Genomic DNA, 21,423 nt, shown 5'->3' with positions numbered 1-21,423 from the left:
CATTTGTTAACAATAAAATGAAACATTAGAATAATCTATGCTAAGTCAGTGCAAAGATTCATGTATCCTGTCTGTGGTTGGTAGTGGACAGTTAAGAAAACATATTATGATAATGTAAGCATATTTACCTGCTATATTCTCCCAACTTCCATAGATTGCTAATGAGGAAAATGTAGGAGAACTCTGAAAACTTTTGGAAATTTCTGACCTTTCCTTATTACCTTAAACACTCTTTTGGAAACTTAAAGCTTCTGATTTGCCAGTCAACCCAAAATGTTATGCAAATTTCAAGGGAAAAGCAAAATGAGTATTTTTGGAATAAAATGTAAGGTTTAAAGAATTAATCTGTCTACTTGGAAATATACAATGAACAAAATATAGAAAACTAACGACAAAATAGTGTCTTTTAGTAATTTAAAACGCAATTTTGGAACAGTGCTTACAACCCACTGAGTTTCAGAGGGACTTAAAATGTAGTTAATGACAAACACATTCATGAAGTACAAATACAGATGTTCCTTTGCCTAGTAGATTGATAGCTGAGGATGACTTGGATCACCTCATGTATTTCCTTGAGTTTAAGTACAAAATTTTAACACAAATAATTCTGGAAGTATTTGCTATAGTAATATGAATGAAAAAAAACAATGAGTATGTTGACAGAGTATATATGTACTGGGAAACAAACACATTTAAGGTCAGCTATGGGTCTGGAATAGATGACTCCTAATGTTAATTTTTAAGATTTAATGCTATGCCCTAAGGCATTCTTAAAACCAAACTCCTTGTCCATAGACGATGACAAGCGTGGTCTTAGGCAAGGCTGAAAACATCTTATCACTTGGGACCCACAGATTTCAGCAGCAGTATAAACATTAACTAAAATGATTGGATCTCATTACTGAGTTTTCATTACGGAACAATTACTGAATCATCTCATGAACAGCAAATTAATGAGGTCTGCTTTTCTGTGGATTTTTGTCCTGTGTCCTGCATAGAAGTCCCATGCTCATTACTAATAATCTCCTGAATCCATATTATTTTCTAAGATTCTCTGTGGCAATAGCTGGAGTTCCCCTCTTATCTCCCTCAAATCTCTCCCACATGTCTGAGGGTCCCCTGAGGCAATACATGCTCAGTGTCTGCACTTGGCTGGCTGGTCTGCCCCTGCTGATAGGCAATTGGAATAGGCAACTGCTGAGCTTCTGCTTCAGCATTTCTCCCAGCAGCAACTTATCCCAGACACCAGTTCTCCTGAAACCTTGTTGAAATTCAAGTTTGCGTGACTTCTATCCCAACCTCAAAAGTGTTCAAAAAGCATTGCACAAAATTAAAGGACAGGTGGGCATAACAATTGCACAGCCTTGTTTCCTTAAGTTTTCTGGATGAAGAAGAAAAGAAAGATTTTGTATTTGAAGACAAAATTCTGAAATGTACTTTGAAGGTCAAAAATCTTGAAGGCAAATCAAAAGAACCTAGCACAATCATTTTCTTTGCCAGCCCCAGGGTTGGGAATGGAAATGAAAATTTAATAATGTTTTTCAATTTTTTTGGCTAATAATATGTCTTCTCTTCTGCACACAAAAGCTTACATATCATGTCAAAGTAGTAGTGTTCTTGTAATAGTGACAGTCAAAGTAAGATATAAACAAGGAAAGCTGTGTAGTTATTAAGTCAGCCAAAGTATCTGGAAAAACCAGCAAGCACACAAGTCTTTATTCAGGTCTGAAATAGAAGCAGTAAACTGGAGACTAAATACAGGTTGGAAACAGTTGAGTTTGGCATAATAAAATTATACTTGAAGAAATTGTTCCCAACTCTGTGCTTAAACAGAAATGTACTGCTCCTCTCTGGTTTAGATCTATGAAAGCTTTGAGTGCCTGTTTGTTTGTTTGTTTATTTCTTTTTCCAGCCATATTAGGTGTTTAATAAAATACGCTACTTCTCCTTAGGAACATTCCTTGCTTCAGAGATATGTTTTATATTCCACTTACTTCCTTGGTTTTCTTTTCATAAGAGCAAGGAGTTTGTTTAAAAAGAAGTTGCTCCTGACAAGAAACAAAATAATCACTCTTAGACTAGGCATTTCTAATCTCAGCTTAAGTATTGGGGGTCCTTATAACAGGATTCAGTTTTTTTTAACTAATATGGTGGCTTTCCTCATAATTCTTTATATTCCTTTTTATATTCCTTCTGTTCCCTTTTGCTGCAACTTCATTTCCTCTGGTCAGGAGAGCAAACCACTTAGTGATAGATTTTCATCTTAGTGTAATAACACGTGTGAAAAGGGAAAGGAAGTGTAAATGCGAAGAAGAAAAATTATTATTATTTCAGAATAATTATATATGGTGTCTGGAGTTTATATAGAACACATAGGGGAACACATAATGTTAAAAAAGCCACATGTATTACATCCTGAATAGGCTGTAATCTAAATAAGATAAGACAAATATAATTCAATAGAGCCACAGTTCAAAGGGGAGTCCTTCAGCTTGCCAGCACTGGGAAAAAGGGAGAAAGGATTTCCTGAAAATCTTCTTTTAAAGGGAGACAGCTGATAATAATAATAATATATCTTCTGTGAATAAGAAACCATGTAGACTGCAAAGAAATGTACTTTGACTGGTATATAAACACCTATGCTCCAACTTCTGCCTTCTGGATTTTAGGGAGGCAAACTGCCTATTAGGTAGTCACTGCAAAGCATATTTTCCTTTCCTCTGAGACAAGTGGCAATGACCAGTGGTGAAAGAGGATGTCAGAACCAAACCACTGACTGCTCTGATATGACACTGCCAAAGTTGCTAGAACAGGAGAGACCATGTGTGACAGTCATAGGGCAAAGAGACAAGGCAAGGAGATGGAAAGGATCAAAGGAACAGATAGAAAACAGTGAAAACTACAGAAAGGTATGTCAGCTGTAGGCAGGGTTTATGCAGGTGAGGAACAAGCTTTTGTATTTTAGGATGTGTGTATGAAGCCAAATATGCATGCGAATGCAATCAAAGCAGTAGATGAGAGATGCAGAAGCATCATCAGGGGAAAGCTTGAGGGGCAGGAGCTCACACTGGAAGACTGATGTGGTCAAAGCAAGACATCACCAGTCTTAGCTACAACCACTATTTACAGGAACTTACGTATGAAATCATCTACTTGAGAAAGAGGATATACTGAAATAATGTGCAGGAAGGGAAAAGCCAACTAATAGCAACCTCCCATATTTCAGTTTGAGTCTTCTATGAGACTCATCACAGACTTTAGTTCTTACAGACTAAACACTTTGTCCATGGCTATCACTTGATGGTCTCTGAGCCAAAAGGCAGGCATGCTTATTCGAAACATAAACTAGTGTACTCAGCTCAGCGTAGCCAAATGTGGCGTGTCTTCTCAGCCTCTAGTATCAGTGAGCACCAAATATCTGCTCAGGTAGGGCAGTTAAAACAAAACTGATTCTTGAGTAGAGTGCATTCTAATGTAATTCCCTGTAGGAAAAACAAAAAGATCCCTCCATTTTATATTTTTTTGATCCAGTCATAAACTTTTAAGCTTCTAAATTTTAACAGTTAAGTTTCTTTAGAAGTTTTCAGCTGGTATACCTATGCATTGCCTGAGTGAAGTATTAGCTGCACTGCAGCTTCATTCAGCTGTCACATGGCCTCTGGGGAGGCAGGATTTCATCCTCAGAAGACCCAACCAGTCAGGGCTGGAGTCAGGGCAATGCAATAAAGAACAAAAGAGAGAGAGGTCTGTACTTTCAGTGTTTCCATCTCACATTAGGAGTGACTGAAATGTCATATATAGGAGATCGATTTCTTGCCAATGTGTCTCACGGACACATTTCCCTTTACCTAACTTCTAGTCCCAAGGGAGTCTCTCAATTTTACCCCCCTTTAAAAAATATGTGTTTTCTGGAAATGTTCAAGCTTATTCTTGAAAATTACACTGACTCAATCAATGGCAGACCACATGGTTTAATTCATGATCTGAAACTGAGACCAAATATTGTCTGTTAAATACCATGATGGGGAGTGCAGAGGGAAAGTAACTTCCTATAATGAATGATAAAGGAAAATATTTGAGATTGGATACAGTCTAATTTATTCCAAACCCAGGATTGCTTTATTGTTTATTTCTTTCTTATATCTGGCAGTCACAGCTTAGTAAGAGAGGGTGAATTTGTATCACAGGCAAGAAAATCACCCAATCTTTCATTTAATTTGATTAGGAAATTTTCACAAAGGTCTTCTAAAACACTTTTAGCACATGACTGTAAGCAAATCGGGAGATTTCCAGTTCTGTTTTTCCTACCTTAAGAAATATGAGTAAGCATAATCATGTTGAAATAGTTCTCACAAGTAAAGATTATGGTTTAACATAATTTTTATTGTTTAAAGAGAACAAAAATGGAGCTAAGAATTCTCAGCTATAAACTAATAGTTTATAAAGAAATAATTTTAATATATAGTAAATTAAGTTAATTATGATAAATAAAACCTTACGTTTAATGTAGTAAAATATTCACTGAAATTTAAACAACTTTAAAACCTGGAAGATGCAAAAAAATATAGGGCTAGGAATACATTTTGAAAACAGGTTATACTTTTTCTTTTATTATTATTTTTCCATGTTTGAAAATTGTATAGTTTGCTTAACTGGAAATAAGATCATCTGAATATATGCAACGTGAGGAGAGTTAGGTACCTTAAATATTCTACTTCTGCTGGTTTTTCATTCTTAGAAAATAAAGTTACAGTACCCTCTCCTGTGCTTTGGATAGTCTACAGGAATAATCCTAACTCTTTAAGTTAAAGATTTCAAAGCATCGAAACATACATAGATATGTTATTTCACCTCAGCAGGGTGAGAAAAAAATAATTTCATCGTAGCCAAAGTCTTAGCCAATAAGAGCTTTAGTGGACCAAGAATGAAGTAAATAAATGTTACCACTGAGGATCGGTCATAGACACTGTCCTGTCCAGCAGGTCTTATATACAGAAGAGGATTTTAAACTAAAAACCTCCCTCCTTCAGTTGTGGCAGACACTCAACAGCAAAGGAATGGTCCATTCTTCTTTAGAGATTAAGACATGAGCTATCATCCACAGCTAACTTGAATTCAGTGTATAATCTAAGCTAATTTAGATTCTTTTTAAGCTTTTATAGTGTAGCAGAATTCCGTCTTGACTTAATTGTCTTAATGATAACTAGGTTTAACATCATATGAAATGTATTATGAATATGACTATGTCCAGTATTCCCATTGAAGGATGTGCAAATACAGCATCATAATATTAATATTTTGTAATTGGAAAGTGATTTTCAACTGATAGCCTCAACTACCCTTTTGAATATCAGTTGAACTGCACAACACTCCTACATGGTATGTATTAGTAGACTCATTTTAGAGATAGTCAAACAGGAGCACAAAAAGCTATGACCAGTAATTAGAATGTATAGGTAAAATAGAATGATGGTTTTATTATTGTATAAAGGTTCTACCAATTACAATAATTACATCTAGTTATTTTGCCAACTTTTTTCTAGGGTTTTGGTAGCCCGTCAGGTGAACATTGGCTGGGAAATGAATTTATCTTTGCAATAACAAGTCAGAGGCAATATTCTCTAAGAATTGAATTAATGGACTGGGAAGGAAACCGGGCATATTCACAGTATGACAGATTTCACATAGGAAATGAAAAGCAGAATTACAGGTAAGAATCTATTGAAATTTTTTTGACTCTGCTGAGTGATAAATATTGTTCATTGTTCGCTTGTTAAATATGAGAAAGGACAATAATATGATCCTGATTTTCATCAAAAGTGAATAAAGAGGGTGAAAATAAAATAGAAATCTGACTTCTCAGTGATGGAAGGTTAGAGTAAACCTAACATATCTGAGAACAAGGGATGATCTATTAATTGTGCTGGCTGGTAGAACTGCTAAAAAATTGTATAACTCTTTAAATCTGAGACCATCAGAACTCAAAACTGAATAGAAAAAAGATATGTATTCTTCATTACAACTTGAAGGATTTCTACCTCAGAAGCATGAAACTGAAACAATGGACATGGGAAAAAAAAGACTAAAAATGATGTTAAAACATCTGATATTTCCAAACTAAAAATTTAGTGTGAATGAAGAGTAAAAAAAGAATGCTGGATCTTATTGTGAGGAGATAAAACACAAAACGAAGTGTCATGTACTGGATAGCCTTGATTCATCAGCAGCAGCAGCATGCCATTTATTACAGTTTAAAAAGGCATATGAATTTAAAACTTTTTCCTATAGTATTTTTCTCTCATATTTTTTGAAAGATAAAAAAGTAGGAACTTAAATCTGCTTATTAAAAAAAAAGAAAAAATCCTTGGAGACACAAGAGATATGGATGACTAAGTGGTTTAGTTTAGGGTTTTTTTTTTAAAATCATTGCTTCATCTGAACAGACATTGCAATGCTGGAGAAAGAATATGAAATCCAGAAAAAGATCCTAAATTATTTATTACAGCACACCTAGTTAGCATAAGACTTCATAGAGAAAAAAATATATTGTAAAACCAAACATTCAAGTCATAGCATGTGAAACTAGGTTGATATTCAGATTTTTAAGTTCAAGTAACTTGATTCTCAGAAATGCTGATTGCCTCCCTCCCACCCTGGGCCTCCAGAGAAATGGAAGTGAGAGCAATTTGCTCTTTCTGCTGACAGGTATCTGCCCAGATGGGGCACAAAGTAGTGTCCCTGTCCTTTGGGTTTCGTCAGAGGGCACTACTGCATAGCCTAGAAGCACAAAACCTACATTTAGAAGCAATCTGTATGAGTTTAGTGCCTGCAGAAAGCAAAGACTATCCCATGGCACACAAAGGACAGCTCTGTCCTCCATTGCCTCCAGCAATGTCATGCCTGGCACTGCCCATGGCATGCCATTTCCCCAGATTTGGGAAGGTGGAGCACTGATTCTGAGGTGCTCTCAGGCAAAGAGTAAATATAAGTAAAGGGAATTTCTCAAAACAGAGGTTAGAAATATTTATACAAAACATAAAAACAGCAGTGTAAAAGTGGATAACGTGGGGCCTTAAACATTAGTAGAAGATGGTGTTCAAAAGTGTAAGGAAAAGATGGGACAAATACTTGTCAAGTGAGGAAAAATGTCAAAGGACAAAGTTATATATAGCTCTAAAAATTACAGTGAAAATCAGAGAAGATGCCAGGAGTATTACTTAGAGAGTGAATTAAGACAGCTGAGTTTGCTAACAAAAACAGTGTCTTTTTTGCTCGCATTTATTCTGTACTGAATAGGGGTAACATATGTTGCTGACGAATTGGAAGGATGTTGAAAATTTAACTTATGTTAAAGCTTGTGTTAAGGGAGGATATCTTTTCAGGACTCATCCGGGTTCATTCATGGCAAAATAGTGAAATAATTTCTTGTTTTGTTTCAAAATGCTAGACTGCATTTGTAGTAAAATAGTACAGGAACTTGGGAATGCTTAAAGGATTTCTGCCTATCATAATCCATGTAATGTGCCCAAAGTAGAAGACGCAAGGAGTTTTGGGGAAGGTCTGCATGATTGTCCCTCCAACAGTCTGGGAAATCTGCTGGGGACTGTGACCTGAGACTGCCCCAGGTGCTAACTACCAACCAGGACCAGGACACAGGCTTAAGAAATTATGTACAGTTGCCTGTGTATATTTAATTGATTGCCCTTTTCCTGGCACAGTTTTAGCCTGATCCAAGTAACACTTTCCCAGTCAATTCCTGAACACAACTGTAGGATCCCATGGAGCAGGGACTTTTTCCAATACACACTGTGAGCAAGTCCATGTTAGTTTGTTGGGGAAGAAAGTCCATCCATACAGACATGAATAGTGGTGTGCCACTAATTTTGAAGGCCAAAGAGCAAGCTCTACCCCAAGGTTTAAACTTTATTCAAATTTTGATATGTCCTTTGTCATCTGTAATAAACTTTGCCTCAAAGAACGAACCTTAAAAGGACTTGGGCATAGTATTTGCTTCTCCGCCTTGGGTGATAACACAGACACTTGGAGATTTCTTAAATAAATTAGGTTTAATATATTGATGGACAGCAGCGTAGCCCTCGAAAATCATCCTGAATCAGTCTAGGTCTCCAGGATGTCTACATGAACAAGGAAAAAGGAAAGGAAAGGAAAGGAAAGGAAAGGAAAGGAAAGGAAAGGAAAGGAAAGGAAAGGAAAGGAAAGGAAAGGAAAGGAAACCCACTATCATTAGAAGCAATGGAGATCTTTTGGAAATATAAACCTTATTTTCTGAACATGGAAACAACTGTGAAAACTGATCCATGAAAATTCTTTCTGAACAAGAAAAACAAAAAAGATGTATTTCAAAAGTGTACAAATTAAATAAGAAAGGGTGTACAGGCCTCAAAAAGTATAAAGTTGAGTAAGAGGGATAAATTCTGCTATCCACATTCAAGTCACTTTTCCACAAAAATCAGAAGAAATTTGAATTGAGACTAATGACTGCAGTTTTGGTTCGTGTCCTACTCCATAGTCCAATTAAAGGCCAGAATGAGCTGTGCTCATGCTGTCTGTGTGGCCTCTTTATGGTACAACTGAAGTTCCTCTGTCTAGGGAACAGGGAATCAGTTCCATTCACATTATTCTGCAATAAACAGAGAGGGAAACATGAAGATGTAAAAAGGCTCTGTCCATCTCTGTTGGCCCTTTGGGTTTCATATTAATTCCTCAATTATTTTTACTCAAACATATCTGAATACTTGAAGGAAATAACTGAGTAACACCGTGACAGTTCTGGAAATAATGAAGTGTAAACCACATGCAAATCTAAATTGTTTTTCATGCTTGACAAATACACTTGTGCCTAGTCCAGACAGATATATGCCCAACAGACATTTTGCAAAACAAAATCATGTTGGGCTGTTTTAGAAATTATTACAAGAATGCATCCTATGACATAAAAACTCTTTATTTTGCTTGCCAGCATCACTATCTGTGATAGAAGCAACTCCAGAAGGCAGGCCAAATAAAAGCCTGATTATTGAGTCCTAAACAGCTGGCCACCCTTCAGAGAATGCTGTTTTCTCTTTATCTGAGGACCTGCCATTAAGAATTTAAATGATTCCTCTGAAGTTGAAAACCACAGCTCCCAACCTCCTGCTTGCAGTGCCTTTTCTTCACAATTGTCGGGCATTTGCCATGTTTGCTTTCAATACCTCAAACACAGAACAGCATGCTTTTTCAAAACTTTAGTTGCTGTTCATTTGAAATAATTTTGCCAAACAAACTAGATACTGTCTTATTTTGGAAGCTGTTAGGATTTTCTGCTAGTGACCCACACTAAATGTTGTTTCTTCAACATTGTTTGCAAAAATAAGTAATTGTAGGCTGACTGCACTCTACATTAGTTTCAAATAATACAAGTTCACTAAGAAATAATAACCAGTAAAGAGAGAAGTTTCCAAGCTGGTCTGGGCAGTAGATCAAGGAGATCTGAAATAGAGAAAGGGTATTGAAATGAAGGGAAAAGCTCAAGGAGTGGAACATCTTTCATTTATTCTATGGCAGTACCTTGTACATTTGGAAGACACAAAAAAAAATTAAGGTTCCAGGTCTCACATTTGAATATAATAAATTTAAAAAAAAAAACCACAAATACCCTGAAGTGATAAAATGTGTCTGAGAAAATACAGAAAATAATTTTCATGCTGTTTTTCCAAAATCCTGCCCCAACATTATGCAAAGTTCGATTGAGTCTGGATAGCTCCCAATTGGTGATTTCAGAAGGGTTCTGTTTTTCTTCTGGGCTGTTTGTATTCTCTTTACTACTTTTTATTAGCCTAAGGAATCTATGATTAAAAAGAGTAATGCTGAACACATGTATGTTAAAAATATACTTGTTTCTCTTTCAAAATGAGACAGCTCCAAAAGGGTTTCTGGGAATGCAGAATAAAATCTATTTATCCCAGATGATGATGGCATAGAAGAAAGTTGAGGTGAGAAGGTAGATACTGAAGCAGTAAATGTATAATGATAAATGATAACTGAAACAGGAAAATCATTGTTGCACCACATGCAAAACGTTCAATAGCATGAAAGTATCTAAGTGATTAATTTCCTTTAGAACATCCTTAGGCTTCTTATCTACACAAAATGATTACACAGAGGGCTGTCTGTAAATGTGAAGAAAACTATCGCTGCCAGTCTCTTTGCAAGTCTTACACTGTGGCAAGTAAAATCTCCATAGAGTAAGAAGAGTCAGATCTTGCAAGCCCCATTTAGTGCAGTGTTTCTTAATTTAAGTCAGAAGGAATTATTCACAGAACTATAAAAACGTAAGTTGAAAGAGACTCCCAGAAGACACACAGCCTCTCCTCTTTTCCCGTGCAGACTCTACCTAGCCCACTCTTGATAGTCTGTTGACATTGTTTGATGTTTTTAGGAGCTGTACAGATATGACACACTGCTGCTCTGACCTGTTCCTCAGACCCTCCAGAATTAAACAGGAAAAGTAACCACATTTTGGGATTTCAGGTACCACACTTCATAATCCCACATATTAGTTAATGAAAGCAGAGATCCTGATGCTGGATTTTGAACAGCAGTAATTTCAACCTGCACTCACATCTGGTTTTGCTACTTATGATACAGGAGCAGTGCTTCCAAGCAAGGTATGGGATGGAGAATGGGGGAAATACAATTTTTAATTGGCTGAGCTATTTGTACCTCAGAACCCTTAGAGAGGTTGAATATACCCCCACTTCCCTATGACAATATATTCCAGTATTTAGTCATTCTTTCAGTTAGAAAAGCTTTCTATTCTTGCAATGACTCACTACCGTCTGTCCTATCCATGGAGGAATACGATTAAATGATGAGGGCAGTGCTGCTGAGGTGAGTAAGACTTAAGACTTTGGAATTGCTGTAGGTACACGTGAAAACTGATGACGGACAGAGAGCATCCTAACTTCTGTGAGTGAATCACGTACTTAAGGTGATGGCTGACCTTTGATAGTTAAAATTAAGGAGAACAGTCTTTATATTGGAACCAGCATGATAAAGAGATTAGGAAATCTTATGAGAAAATGAAAGAGAGCATAGAGATACATTATTAGTGGAACAAGCAAGAGACAAGTTGACAGGGGAATTTTAGTTATGTAGAGAAGAATCAAATGCAAGAAGTTGATGCAATTTGTTGCAAAGAGGAGGGAGAGTCATTGAAATGATTCATATCACTTCAAACCACTGACATGGTCCTGTGATTCATACAATCTAGGTAGCACAGTTTCCAAGCTCTCCAACATACTGTTTCTCTCCAGGCTTTACTTTGGGAAACCAGATCGGTTATTGAATGTAAACTAACAATTGTTAGACTCTATGGGACCTGGTAGCAAAGAGGTTTTAGTTCCCTGAGTAGAATAATAGCATAGTTTGGGTTGGAAAGGACCTTTAAAGGTCATCTAGTCCAAGCCCCCCCTGCAATAAGCAGGGACATCTTCGACTAGATCAGGTTGCTCAGATCCCCGTCCAGCCTGACCTTGAATGTTTCCAGGGATGGGGAATCTACCACCTCTCTGGGCAACCTGTTCCAGTGTTTCACCACCCTCACTGTAAAAAACTTCTTCCTTATATCTAGTATGAATCTACCCTCTTTTAGTTTAAAACCATTACCCTTTGTCCTATCGCAACAGGCCCTACTAAAAAGTTTGTCCCCATCTTTCTTATAAACACACTTTAAGTATTGAAAGGCTGCAATAAGGTCTTCCCAGAGTATTGGATTTTTTAGCTCTTGTTTGTTTAAGAGTTTGTATATTTAGTTTCAGCAATAGTATTATACCTCTGTTTTCTTAGGCAAACTAGGTAGGTAGCCTGGAGCCAAAGGCCTTGATGTAATGTTAATCTTTGATTTTTTTTTTTTAAGGTGGAGGCTATTGATTTATTTAATCACCATTGTTGAACTAATGCTGGAATCTGTTACAAAAATTTCTCACTTTTCTTTCTGTAAAGTAGAGAAAAAATATTTTTGGTACAGTCTTTTAAATTGTACCAATGAAAATGCTCTAATAGGTAAAAGGAAGTATTATTTGAGAGTGTAACTTTTATGGGGACAGCTTGTTTTGTGTATCTTTAATTTAAAAATACATTCCACAGACTATTGCTATTTCAGCAGCAGGATATTAACAGGCCATTGTCACTTTCCTCAGAGTACAAACTCTCATTTTTAAATATTGGTGTTTTTCTTTGTTATTACCCAGGCTTTTCAGTGATGCATTTGCCATAAGTAAAATTTTTTCTTCTTGTGTCACTTTAGTAGATTAGGTATAACAGGGAATCAGTCTGACTTGTAAGTTTTTCTGAGCCATTTGCTTAGCTTCTTCTGCATTAGTTGTATCAGGTGGGGGAGAAAAAGTACAGTGGAGGACACATAGGAAATCTGTAGCAAAGCAGGAAAATAAACACAGATCCTCTGAGACCCAGTCCTGTGCCCAGACCCTAGTACTTTTCTTGCCAAATATGAAAACTACAGAGTAACTCAAAAAATAGACATGGTGCAAAAATTTAAACCCATAGTAATTTACTTTTCTTTGGAAGCTTGAAATTCAATTTGCAAGTCTACTTCAGAGGAAATATCCACGCAAAATCCTATTAACAGACAGAATGATATCTGTGGTATGCATACTTTCCATTATTTGAAAATATATTTAACATTTTTTCACCAAACAATGGTATAAAATGGATAATATGGAAAAAAGATTTAATGTCTCTATGTGTATATAAATATCTGGCTGAAATAACTTTATTCTATTTAAGAACACTGTCAGTCCAATAATATTCCATGAAGTCTAAATACTGGAAGTGCAGGGATTCAATCTGATGCCCATTAACCAGAGGTCTTTCTGGAACCAGGCCAGTGTTGCTATGTTATGTCAGTGACTAAAGCTCACTGGCAGTCCATGCACTATCTCCAAATGTAAGCAGAAATGAACTATAACATTTTCTCTGACTAACTGAAAGTTGATGCAAATGTACTTGTGAAGTTTATGAATAATAAAATTTAACTTAATCCACATAAATCCCTATGTATATTATCCATCCACAGCTCATCATTTCCCACCTCTAACTACATAAAGCTCATTTGTAGTTCACTATACAATAGCCTTGACTATCTCGAAGCAGGAAGAGAGGTTTTCTTCTTCTGTGTTATGGAATATAATGAGAATGCATATATAGTGAGTACTGTAAAGGAGTGACTGAGTAGAGAAGGGGAAGTGAATAGTGAGAGAGAATGATGGGAATGGATGGAAGAGGGATGATGTACAGCTTCTGAGTGGGAGAAGAGGGAGCTCTGTTGGACAGTGGACTGGGGAGTAGTGGAGTACTTTCCCTCACTACATCCCCATTTTGGTGGGAAGTTGGCTGGGGAGCAGGGGGGCGGTTGCCAGCACCAAAGCATTTTTCGCTTGTATTCCCTTCAAGAAGCAAGAAAATGGGTTCTCTTTAGCAAAATAGGCTCTCCATGAGGTGGTATGTAATTCTTTGTTATCCTCATGAAACTTCGTAACTGGCAGCTCTGCAAAATCTAGTGACTGTCTGCCATGTTTGAGTGAAGAAAGAGCACAAACTGCAGCCATGAAATCACAGCTGCACCAGACCCAGCTATAACAGACATTCAATACCAAACTATATCTGTCCATATGAAGTTTAATAATTGATTTTCCAAGAGCTAAAAATCGTTACAGAACTACCAGTGAGATCTTATACTAACACAGTTCACTGAACTGTTTCATGTGACAGAAAGGCATTGATGATTACATTTCTTAGCTTATAACTTAAATATCATTAAAAGTGAGAAATTTAATTTGGAATTGTATTATGTGGTTCATTGTAGGTGTCAGAGCACAAATCATTCCATATGCAGAAGATGTATTATTTCCTCTGTAAGAGTTAGGTATTTGCAATTTTCATCATTAGCCTTCTTAGTCTTAAACAGTTCCATGTAAAATGAATGTTGCTATTAGTCTTCAGGCCCTTTTGATAAAAAGTATCTACATACTCAATTACAGTAATATGCTTTGAAGAGCACAAACCTCCTCAGCTTTCTAAATCAATTGATCACACGCGTGAACTGCATTTCAGCCAATATGAAAATCTTTTTTTAGAAAGTCAAATGCCAATTCACATATGCAAGTTCAGCCCAGAAAGGATACAATTTATCAGACAATATCTATTAAAAAACACCATTAAAAGCCCCTAACATTTCTTTTTTGTGTTCTAGTTTGGTCACAAATAACACTAGAGCTCTTGAATGTGCCAATATCTAGGATATGGAGGCAAACCAACAGAGGTGTTCCATAAACTCTGGGAAATTCTTTACCTGAGATTTTAGAAAAGTACTGGTATACAAGCTTTACAAGGTATACACTGTTGGTTGTACAGCAGCCTTGCTTTCCAGGAGGAAAGCAAAGCCTCCAGTGTGGGTTACTCAAAATGTATCTGATATAACAATGACCTAACTTATTAATCAATAAAAGGTAAATATCTGTTAGTTTATTTTCATTATTAGATCTTTCAAGCTATCTCTAAATTGTTGCTGTCTTTGGTCTTGCTTTTCTCTATCCCTTTTCCTGAACTGGTTAATTTTCAATTGCCTTCTCCAGACAGATATATTTTCTTCACCAAAATCGGATAGCTTTTCTCCATATATTCATTTTCATGTACCTGCAGCACCCACCTTCCAGGGTTTTTTGGCAGGCTATAGATAAGAAACTTTCAATAATTAAGTTTGATTGCACTCTTATGTTTCTAGAAACTTTTCTTTGGTGTTTCACAGCTTTTCAACCACATAGCTGGAGAGCAGCTTGTTTTCCAATATGTTCCACCACAGCTATTGCTATGGGACATAGTGAGCATGTCATTATCTCCTCCTCCAGGCTCCTAGATTCATTTTTTAACAAAAGGAAAATATATGAGTAAGGACAAAAGTATCTTATTTTCCCATAAAGCTTATCTACAATAAAATAAACACATCAATTCAAACTACTGATTACTTGAGGCAAGAAAAAAAATGGTTTGCAAAAATTTACTGGACTTAAACATTATCCTGGATTTAATGAATGTAATGCTTATTCACAAATCAGACATGGTTTCCTACAGGTAGGTGAGATAAAGATTTTCAGTGCTAACATGAAAGGTGTTAGGCCCTAGGAACAGACCGCAGGACCCTAGCTGAGACACTCGATTCTCTGTGCATGCCTGGGGAGAGATAAGCTCCTTAGACGGAAGCCAAATCAGGCAACATGCAGAGCAGAGAGCTGCCTAGAGTTAACCATTAGGAAATTCTGAAAATAGCAAGGCATCCATTTATATACCCTGACAGTTCACAGCCCATAGCCTGAAGGTAGGAGACAATGTCCTGTCTTAGGAAAGAAACAAAAGACCCTGGGTTAATGCACTCATTTGCCAGAGGGGATCCAGACCATAGTTATTGCTTCCCAAGAGAAATCAGCAATCCATGCTGCAGGGGAACAGGCTCCTTGATGAAGCTCTGACACTGTGCAGGGAAAAATTCACTGCTCAGTGAATGAGTAGGTACTGAGTCATTTGTCAATGAGGTGGGAGAGGGAAGTCTGAGATTATGCTCCCGGCTCCATGGATTATGTCTCATTTTGAATTAAATAGGCTTTGATCAAATGATGCAAATTTATGAATGTTATGAAGCAGTGAGGACTATCCCTGAACTCTGAACACTATGCAAACAATTCTGCTACAGACCTACAGACTTTCACTTGTACTCCCTCTAAGGCTCAGTGAATCTTGAACAATTTTTTGCAGTGGGACACATGTTGCTAGTTATGGCACCACTGTTAGGGAAGCTTTGTGGTTTTAAACCTTTCTCTTGCTGAGTGAATAGAAACCACAACTCCTACATGGTGGGTAACCACTTGGATCAGTAAGTTGCTACGTGAAAAGTAGACAGTAACAGCCACTGGTAGCTCAACTACTTATTACCTCATGAGGATCTTTACAGAAAAAAAAATTCAGTAGACTTGTGTGAGAACAGTATCATGCAAAGCAAGAACGGTATAGTGAAATCCCTGCTGAGGGCTACTGCACAGGCACACAAATCCGAGAGAACTCTTTAATGCATGTAAGTATCGGCAGAAAAAATATCTATGGAAACTTGGTAGTGATCTTACTTGTTACGTATTGTAGCTCAGTGGAGGTTTCACCAGCTACTTGCAGCTGTCGGGGACAGGAAAAGCATGACAGGGCACCTAAGAGAAAACTGCACAGGCTTTTATAAGGTAATGGACATTTTTTTGGTTCTCCAATATAAAATGATTACTCTCATCTTGTTGGTATTATCTTTATGAGTAATCTGTATTGTTACTCTTCTTGCACAGTGTTGCTCTCTTTTAAGCCTCTGTTGCTTTATGCCACCTCTACATATTTGTATTAAGAAAGAATGTCAAACAAGTATTTTAACAAAGTTTATAAAATCCTGGTGTGAATGGACCTCACTGTCCCCAAGGTATGAGCTCCCACTTTTGCCAGTAGCAACACCAAGAAGAGCTATGTTTCTTTAATTTAATTCTGTCAAAGCATTTACAAAGAGCTTAAACCTACTGATGTTTGTATTAGTGTAGAATTTAGTATAGAAACCAGTAACATAGTTTCTTCATCTCCACTGGGCTTTGACATGAAACAGATCCTGAATAAAAGAACCTTGTGAACCTGAGACACTTCTACATATTTGCCACCCATGTGAAATTTTTTTATATCAAAACTATTGTGTGTAGGATATCCAGACATCTCCAAGATCAGATAGCATTTAAATTCAGGCTATCCATCACAGGGACATAAGTATTGAGATATTTGGCTCTATTTCTATAAAAAAATAAATAACAAAATAACTAATTTTAAATGTTACAATAATTTTCTTAATCAGTAGTTGAGTATTCTTGTTGCCACTTTTTCACTGTTTAAATTTACTTAATTCTTGTATAACACCATAAGTGTTAAAACCCTCTACAACTTATAATCATTATCAGAATATAGATTAGCATAGTGAAAATTTGTGTACAAAGTGTAAGGGATAAATGTAAGGACATGTCAAAAGTTATAGATGGATACAGCATCACAGTGTGAACATTTAGACTTTCATTAATGTTTGCTAATCACTCATATGTTGATGATTTAGGATTGCAACATAATGAATCTATAAGTTAAGGATACAAGCAGTAAAGGACTGTGAAAGACTAATGCAAAAGTATAGTGCAGAATGAGAAAAAAAATCTCAGTAAAATTCAGGATTACAAAATATCTCTGTATTAGAATAGTTTCTTTAATGCAGATTCCATGATTGTATCATTCTTCTCACTATTTTCTGTGAATGTTGGGAAGTGGGGTACATTTTCAGGATCCAAATTCAGGTCCAGCTGAAAATATTTAAACTGGACATTTTTCTTGTCATAACCTTGATCAAAACTGAAGACACGGACACTTCTAAATACCAGTCCAGAAAAGGTTGAAATGTGGATACAAAGAATGAGATGTGTCTCTGATTTCAATCAGAAAAATTATATTCTTCCTGTGGGTGACCAAGATCTCCATCAGAGTGAGCTTGACCACTAAGTGTTTACAAGATTAAGATGAATTTATTTAGCATTAGTGGCAATACCTCCAGATAAAAAAAATAATGTTGCTTGGAAAGTTTTTCAAAATGTCCACAATTTTCACCATTAGCCAAAAATTCAAACTTAAATTCTTCAGAATGCAAAATCAAAGAAGAATGAGACCTGGAGGACCCTTCTGTACAGTTTCTAACAAAGAGATGTGCACTCTTTGTGCCCACATAGCTGTTGACTCTCTGCCCACTCTCTGAGCTAAACAGAAGCTCGGTAGACCTGTCAGTGTGGCATTGAGCCCAAGCTAATATATCCTGCCCTTGAGTAGGCTCAGTGTCGTGCTTATTGCGACAGTACAGCTTCCAGCCAGGATGGAGTGTGGGCAGAATGAGCTCATGTCTGCTCAGAGACCTGACAGAGCAAGCTTTCATCTGCCTGCAAAAATATAGGCAAAAATTCTTAGAGTGACCCTTATTTAATCTAGTGTGTTTGTGGTTAAAGTCTCTGAAGTCTGTTACCAACTGCCCAGCCAACCAGTTCCAGGGGTTCCCCCCCCCCCCCCTTTTATCATTAGCAGCTCTACTGGCAAGTGTTTCTAGAGTCTGATTCTGAGAACACTTTCTGCACTGATTCACTGTATTTTCAGGATAATACCAGAAAAATGGTGTGATCTTTTCTGTGAGATTGCTTCTTTCATGAGTCAAAATTCAAGCGTACCTGTGAGCCTTGGAGAGAATTGGGGAAAGGGATCATCCCAGATTTTTCCAGAGTTATTTGTTGCATCAATCTTTAAGAGTTTGTTGTTGTTTTGTTGTTGTGTTTTTGTTTTTTTCCCTATCAAATGGAAACATACTTGATTTTGCTGTCTCTCTCTCTAAAGTAATGGTAATAAAAAGTGATATTCATTATTTGGCCCACAGCAGCAATGCAGCGTTAGAGCACAGAGCAGAGGTATGCACCATCTCTAAAGAGCTACTAATTTACATAAACCTACAAACAGATAACTGCTTTGAACATCAGAGCACGGAAGTATTGTTGTATCTGATGCAGTGCACTTTTTACTGTTTAGTTGGTCTACAAAGTTTAAATAAACCTTCTTTATTATCATGGAAGAAGGAGGTACTCAATAACAATGGAAGCCTAATTAGAAAAAGACAAATGAGTGCCTGGTGCCATACAGAGTCTAGTCTCCAGTCTTCTGTTTCATCAGATACTAGAGGCTGATGTGTTTTCAATTTTAAATCAGTGCTGGAACAGCTCACCACACTTGACCCAAGTGCACGTGCACCATTTGTGTTCTATTTTCTTTTATTTAACATTATAATTCAGTTGCACTGAAGTAAAAACTCTTTGTACCAATCTCAATGCCATTTGAACCAAATAAGTAATTATTGTGAATCACAGCTCTTATAAGGTCATGACCTGGGTTTTTAGGGAGAAAAAAACATGTAAGACATGCTGATCCCTGTTAGCCTGGTCAGTGTGGCACCAGCAGAGAACTTGGATCATAAATGGGTGACAGTCAGTGAACCTTTCACTCATATATGACTGTTTATCGGCCACAAATGACGCCAAGGGAGTTGAAATATGTTTTAACAGTCTGTTTATATTTTTCTACAGAGGTCTTAGTGCCACATAACTCATTTTGGCATTTTTTAAACTTAATTTTGCATTAAGAAAACCAAGCAAACAGTGAAGCCAATATTTATTTTTCAAATAATTATAAACATTTCACAGAAACTCTCTGAGCATCAGCCACTTTTAAAATTTATTACCTTTTCCTAGATACTTGCCCATGTAATGAAAGCCTAACCTTTGTATGATAATGGAGATAAAGGCCAGAGGATGAGCATAGCATGTTGTACAATACAGTCACTAATGAGTAAAGGGATCAAGCCAGACCTGTTGCATATAATTCAGGCTGGAGGTAGGATGTGCTTGACTACATAAATATTTTCATTCTATGTGCTGTTTTCAATATCATAAATCTTTAATCAAAAAACTAATTGTCATATTGCTGGTGAGAATAATGCTATATGAATAAGAGAAGCCTTTCCTTTCTCTTCCCCACCTTTTTCTTCTTCTCTCTCCTCTCCGCTCATTTTTTAATTTTTTTTTTTTTGAGGTGTACTTAGGCCCTCATTCAACAATACACTGACTTAGGCAATTTTTTTTTAAGCACATACTAAGTACTTTGCTGAGGCAGTGCCACCAGAGCTCTCACTGAAGGTCAAGTCACTCGTGTTTCATTACCATTGCACACTCTTGAAGATGACATCAAAATGTAAAAGAAAAAAATATATATTATGGTCAGAAAGAGATCATGACAGTTACGTTGTCATTAATACTACCTTATATTGTTTCCACATACAGAAATTATTGCATTTCCTGTCATCTCCACAAAGAGATTCTTCAACATCTCTTGCTGTTTACTCATGTCATGAGTCTAAGTACACAGCCACCAGATTAAGCCCATTAATCTAATTCATAAATTCATAAATTGTGAACTGGCTTATTTATTAGGATTGAAGAGGTTCAAACATAGGTAAGTGAATGAAAATCCTGATTAACATTTTGCTTTGAAAATAATATCCCCCCAAAACATCCCCAAATTTTCCTCTGGGATTCACCCAGTGGGAAGCACACATCTCTTGACACGAATCCCATCATAAATCTTGGAAATCTCATGCAGAACCCAAAATATTTATTTTAATGTGTTATTCATTAAGTTATTTCTTTAAATCGTAGTCTGTTGGCAGCTGCAAACTCATTCCATTCCAGCCACATTATAGCAATGCTGTAGTGTGATTTGAGAGGGTCATTGGGTCATTAACACTGGAAAAAATTCAAAACCAGAATCTGTAAATGCCCAAAAGAGCACGACTGTAAAAGAAGATTGCACTGCTAGCACAAAAAAAAGTATAAACAATCAAAAATAACTGATGAAAAATTAATTGCAGACTATTCCACTTCTATCAATAATGATTCATTTCCTTACATTCAAGCTCTTCACAAGGAGTGAAAAAGACCCTTAAATATTTCAAAGATACCTTACACAGTTTCAGTTAGCCATTGTGCCAGTGGAAACATGGGGAAAAAGGTTATTCAATCTAGATGTTGTGTCCAATTCAGTATTTAAATAATTTCTTAATGGTTATTACAGGTTACACCTCATTCAACATTCAGTTTGAGAAAAACAAAGAAATTTCAGTACTCATATTTCAAGTCAGGAATTATGTGAGCTAGTGTGCCTCTCATTGCCTTTTTAGCCAACAGCCTTAGCATTACACACAACTTTAAGCAACATAAGCCTGTGTGAAGCAGGCATGATTCTTGAACAGAATGACAGTATTTTACTTTCACTGTGTAGAAGTGTATTTCCATAAAGTAAATCACAAGAGCTGTCTCCTTGTAGGAGGTATTTCATCCTCGGTGACATTTTTGGACCAGATTACTTCAAGGACATTGTCCCATTTTGTTTTATGCAAAATCTTTGGAATCTAAAGACATCGTCTCTGTGCCAGTCCTTGGTTTTGCTCTTATTTTTCTGCTCCTCTCTTACCTGATTCTTACCACTTGCTCTCATAGCAAACTGAATAGTTTGTGATACTATATACTACTCTTGATCTGTTTTTCCTGCATGGCAGGCCTGCTTAAGGGTTAGTTATCTCACTGCCTGGTTTGTGACCTGAGATTTTCTCATGACCCTAGAACACTAGAGAACAGTCTAATATTAAGGAAAGGACCAATATCAATTAAAATATCACATCAATTTCTGCTCTAAAAGGTAGTCCAAACC

The 21,423-nt window shown here is 36.6% G+C and overlaps 1 protein-coding gene across 1 annotated transcript in view; it reads left to right on the top strand.

Moving 5' to 3' along the window:
- Positions 1-21,423, top strand: part of ANGPT1 (angiopoietin 1) — a 163,119-nt gene that overhangs the window by 120,069 nt on the left and 21,627 nt on the right. The window contains exon 7 of the mRNA XM_069779903.1: positions 5,544-5,710. Within this exon, the coding sequence (XP_069636004.1) occupies positions 5,544-5,710 (167 nt within the window). The remainder of the gene's footprint in view (positions 1-5,543; positions 5,711-21,423) is intronic.

Source organism: Haliaeetus albicilla, chromosome 3 (genome assembly GCF_947461875.1).
Source record: "Haliaeetus albicilla chromosome 3, bHalAlb1.1, whole genome shotgun sequence".
In the NCBI taxonomy this organism is placed as follows: Eukaryota; Metazoa; Chordata; class Aves; order Accipitriformes; family Accipitridae; genus Haliaeetus; species Haliaeetus albicilla.
This window is presented reverse-complemented; position numbering and strand designations above follow the sequence as displayed.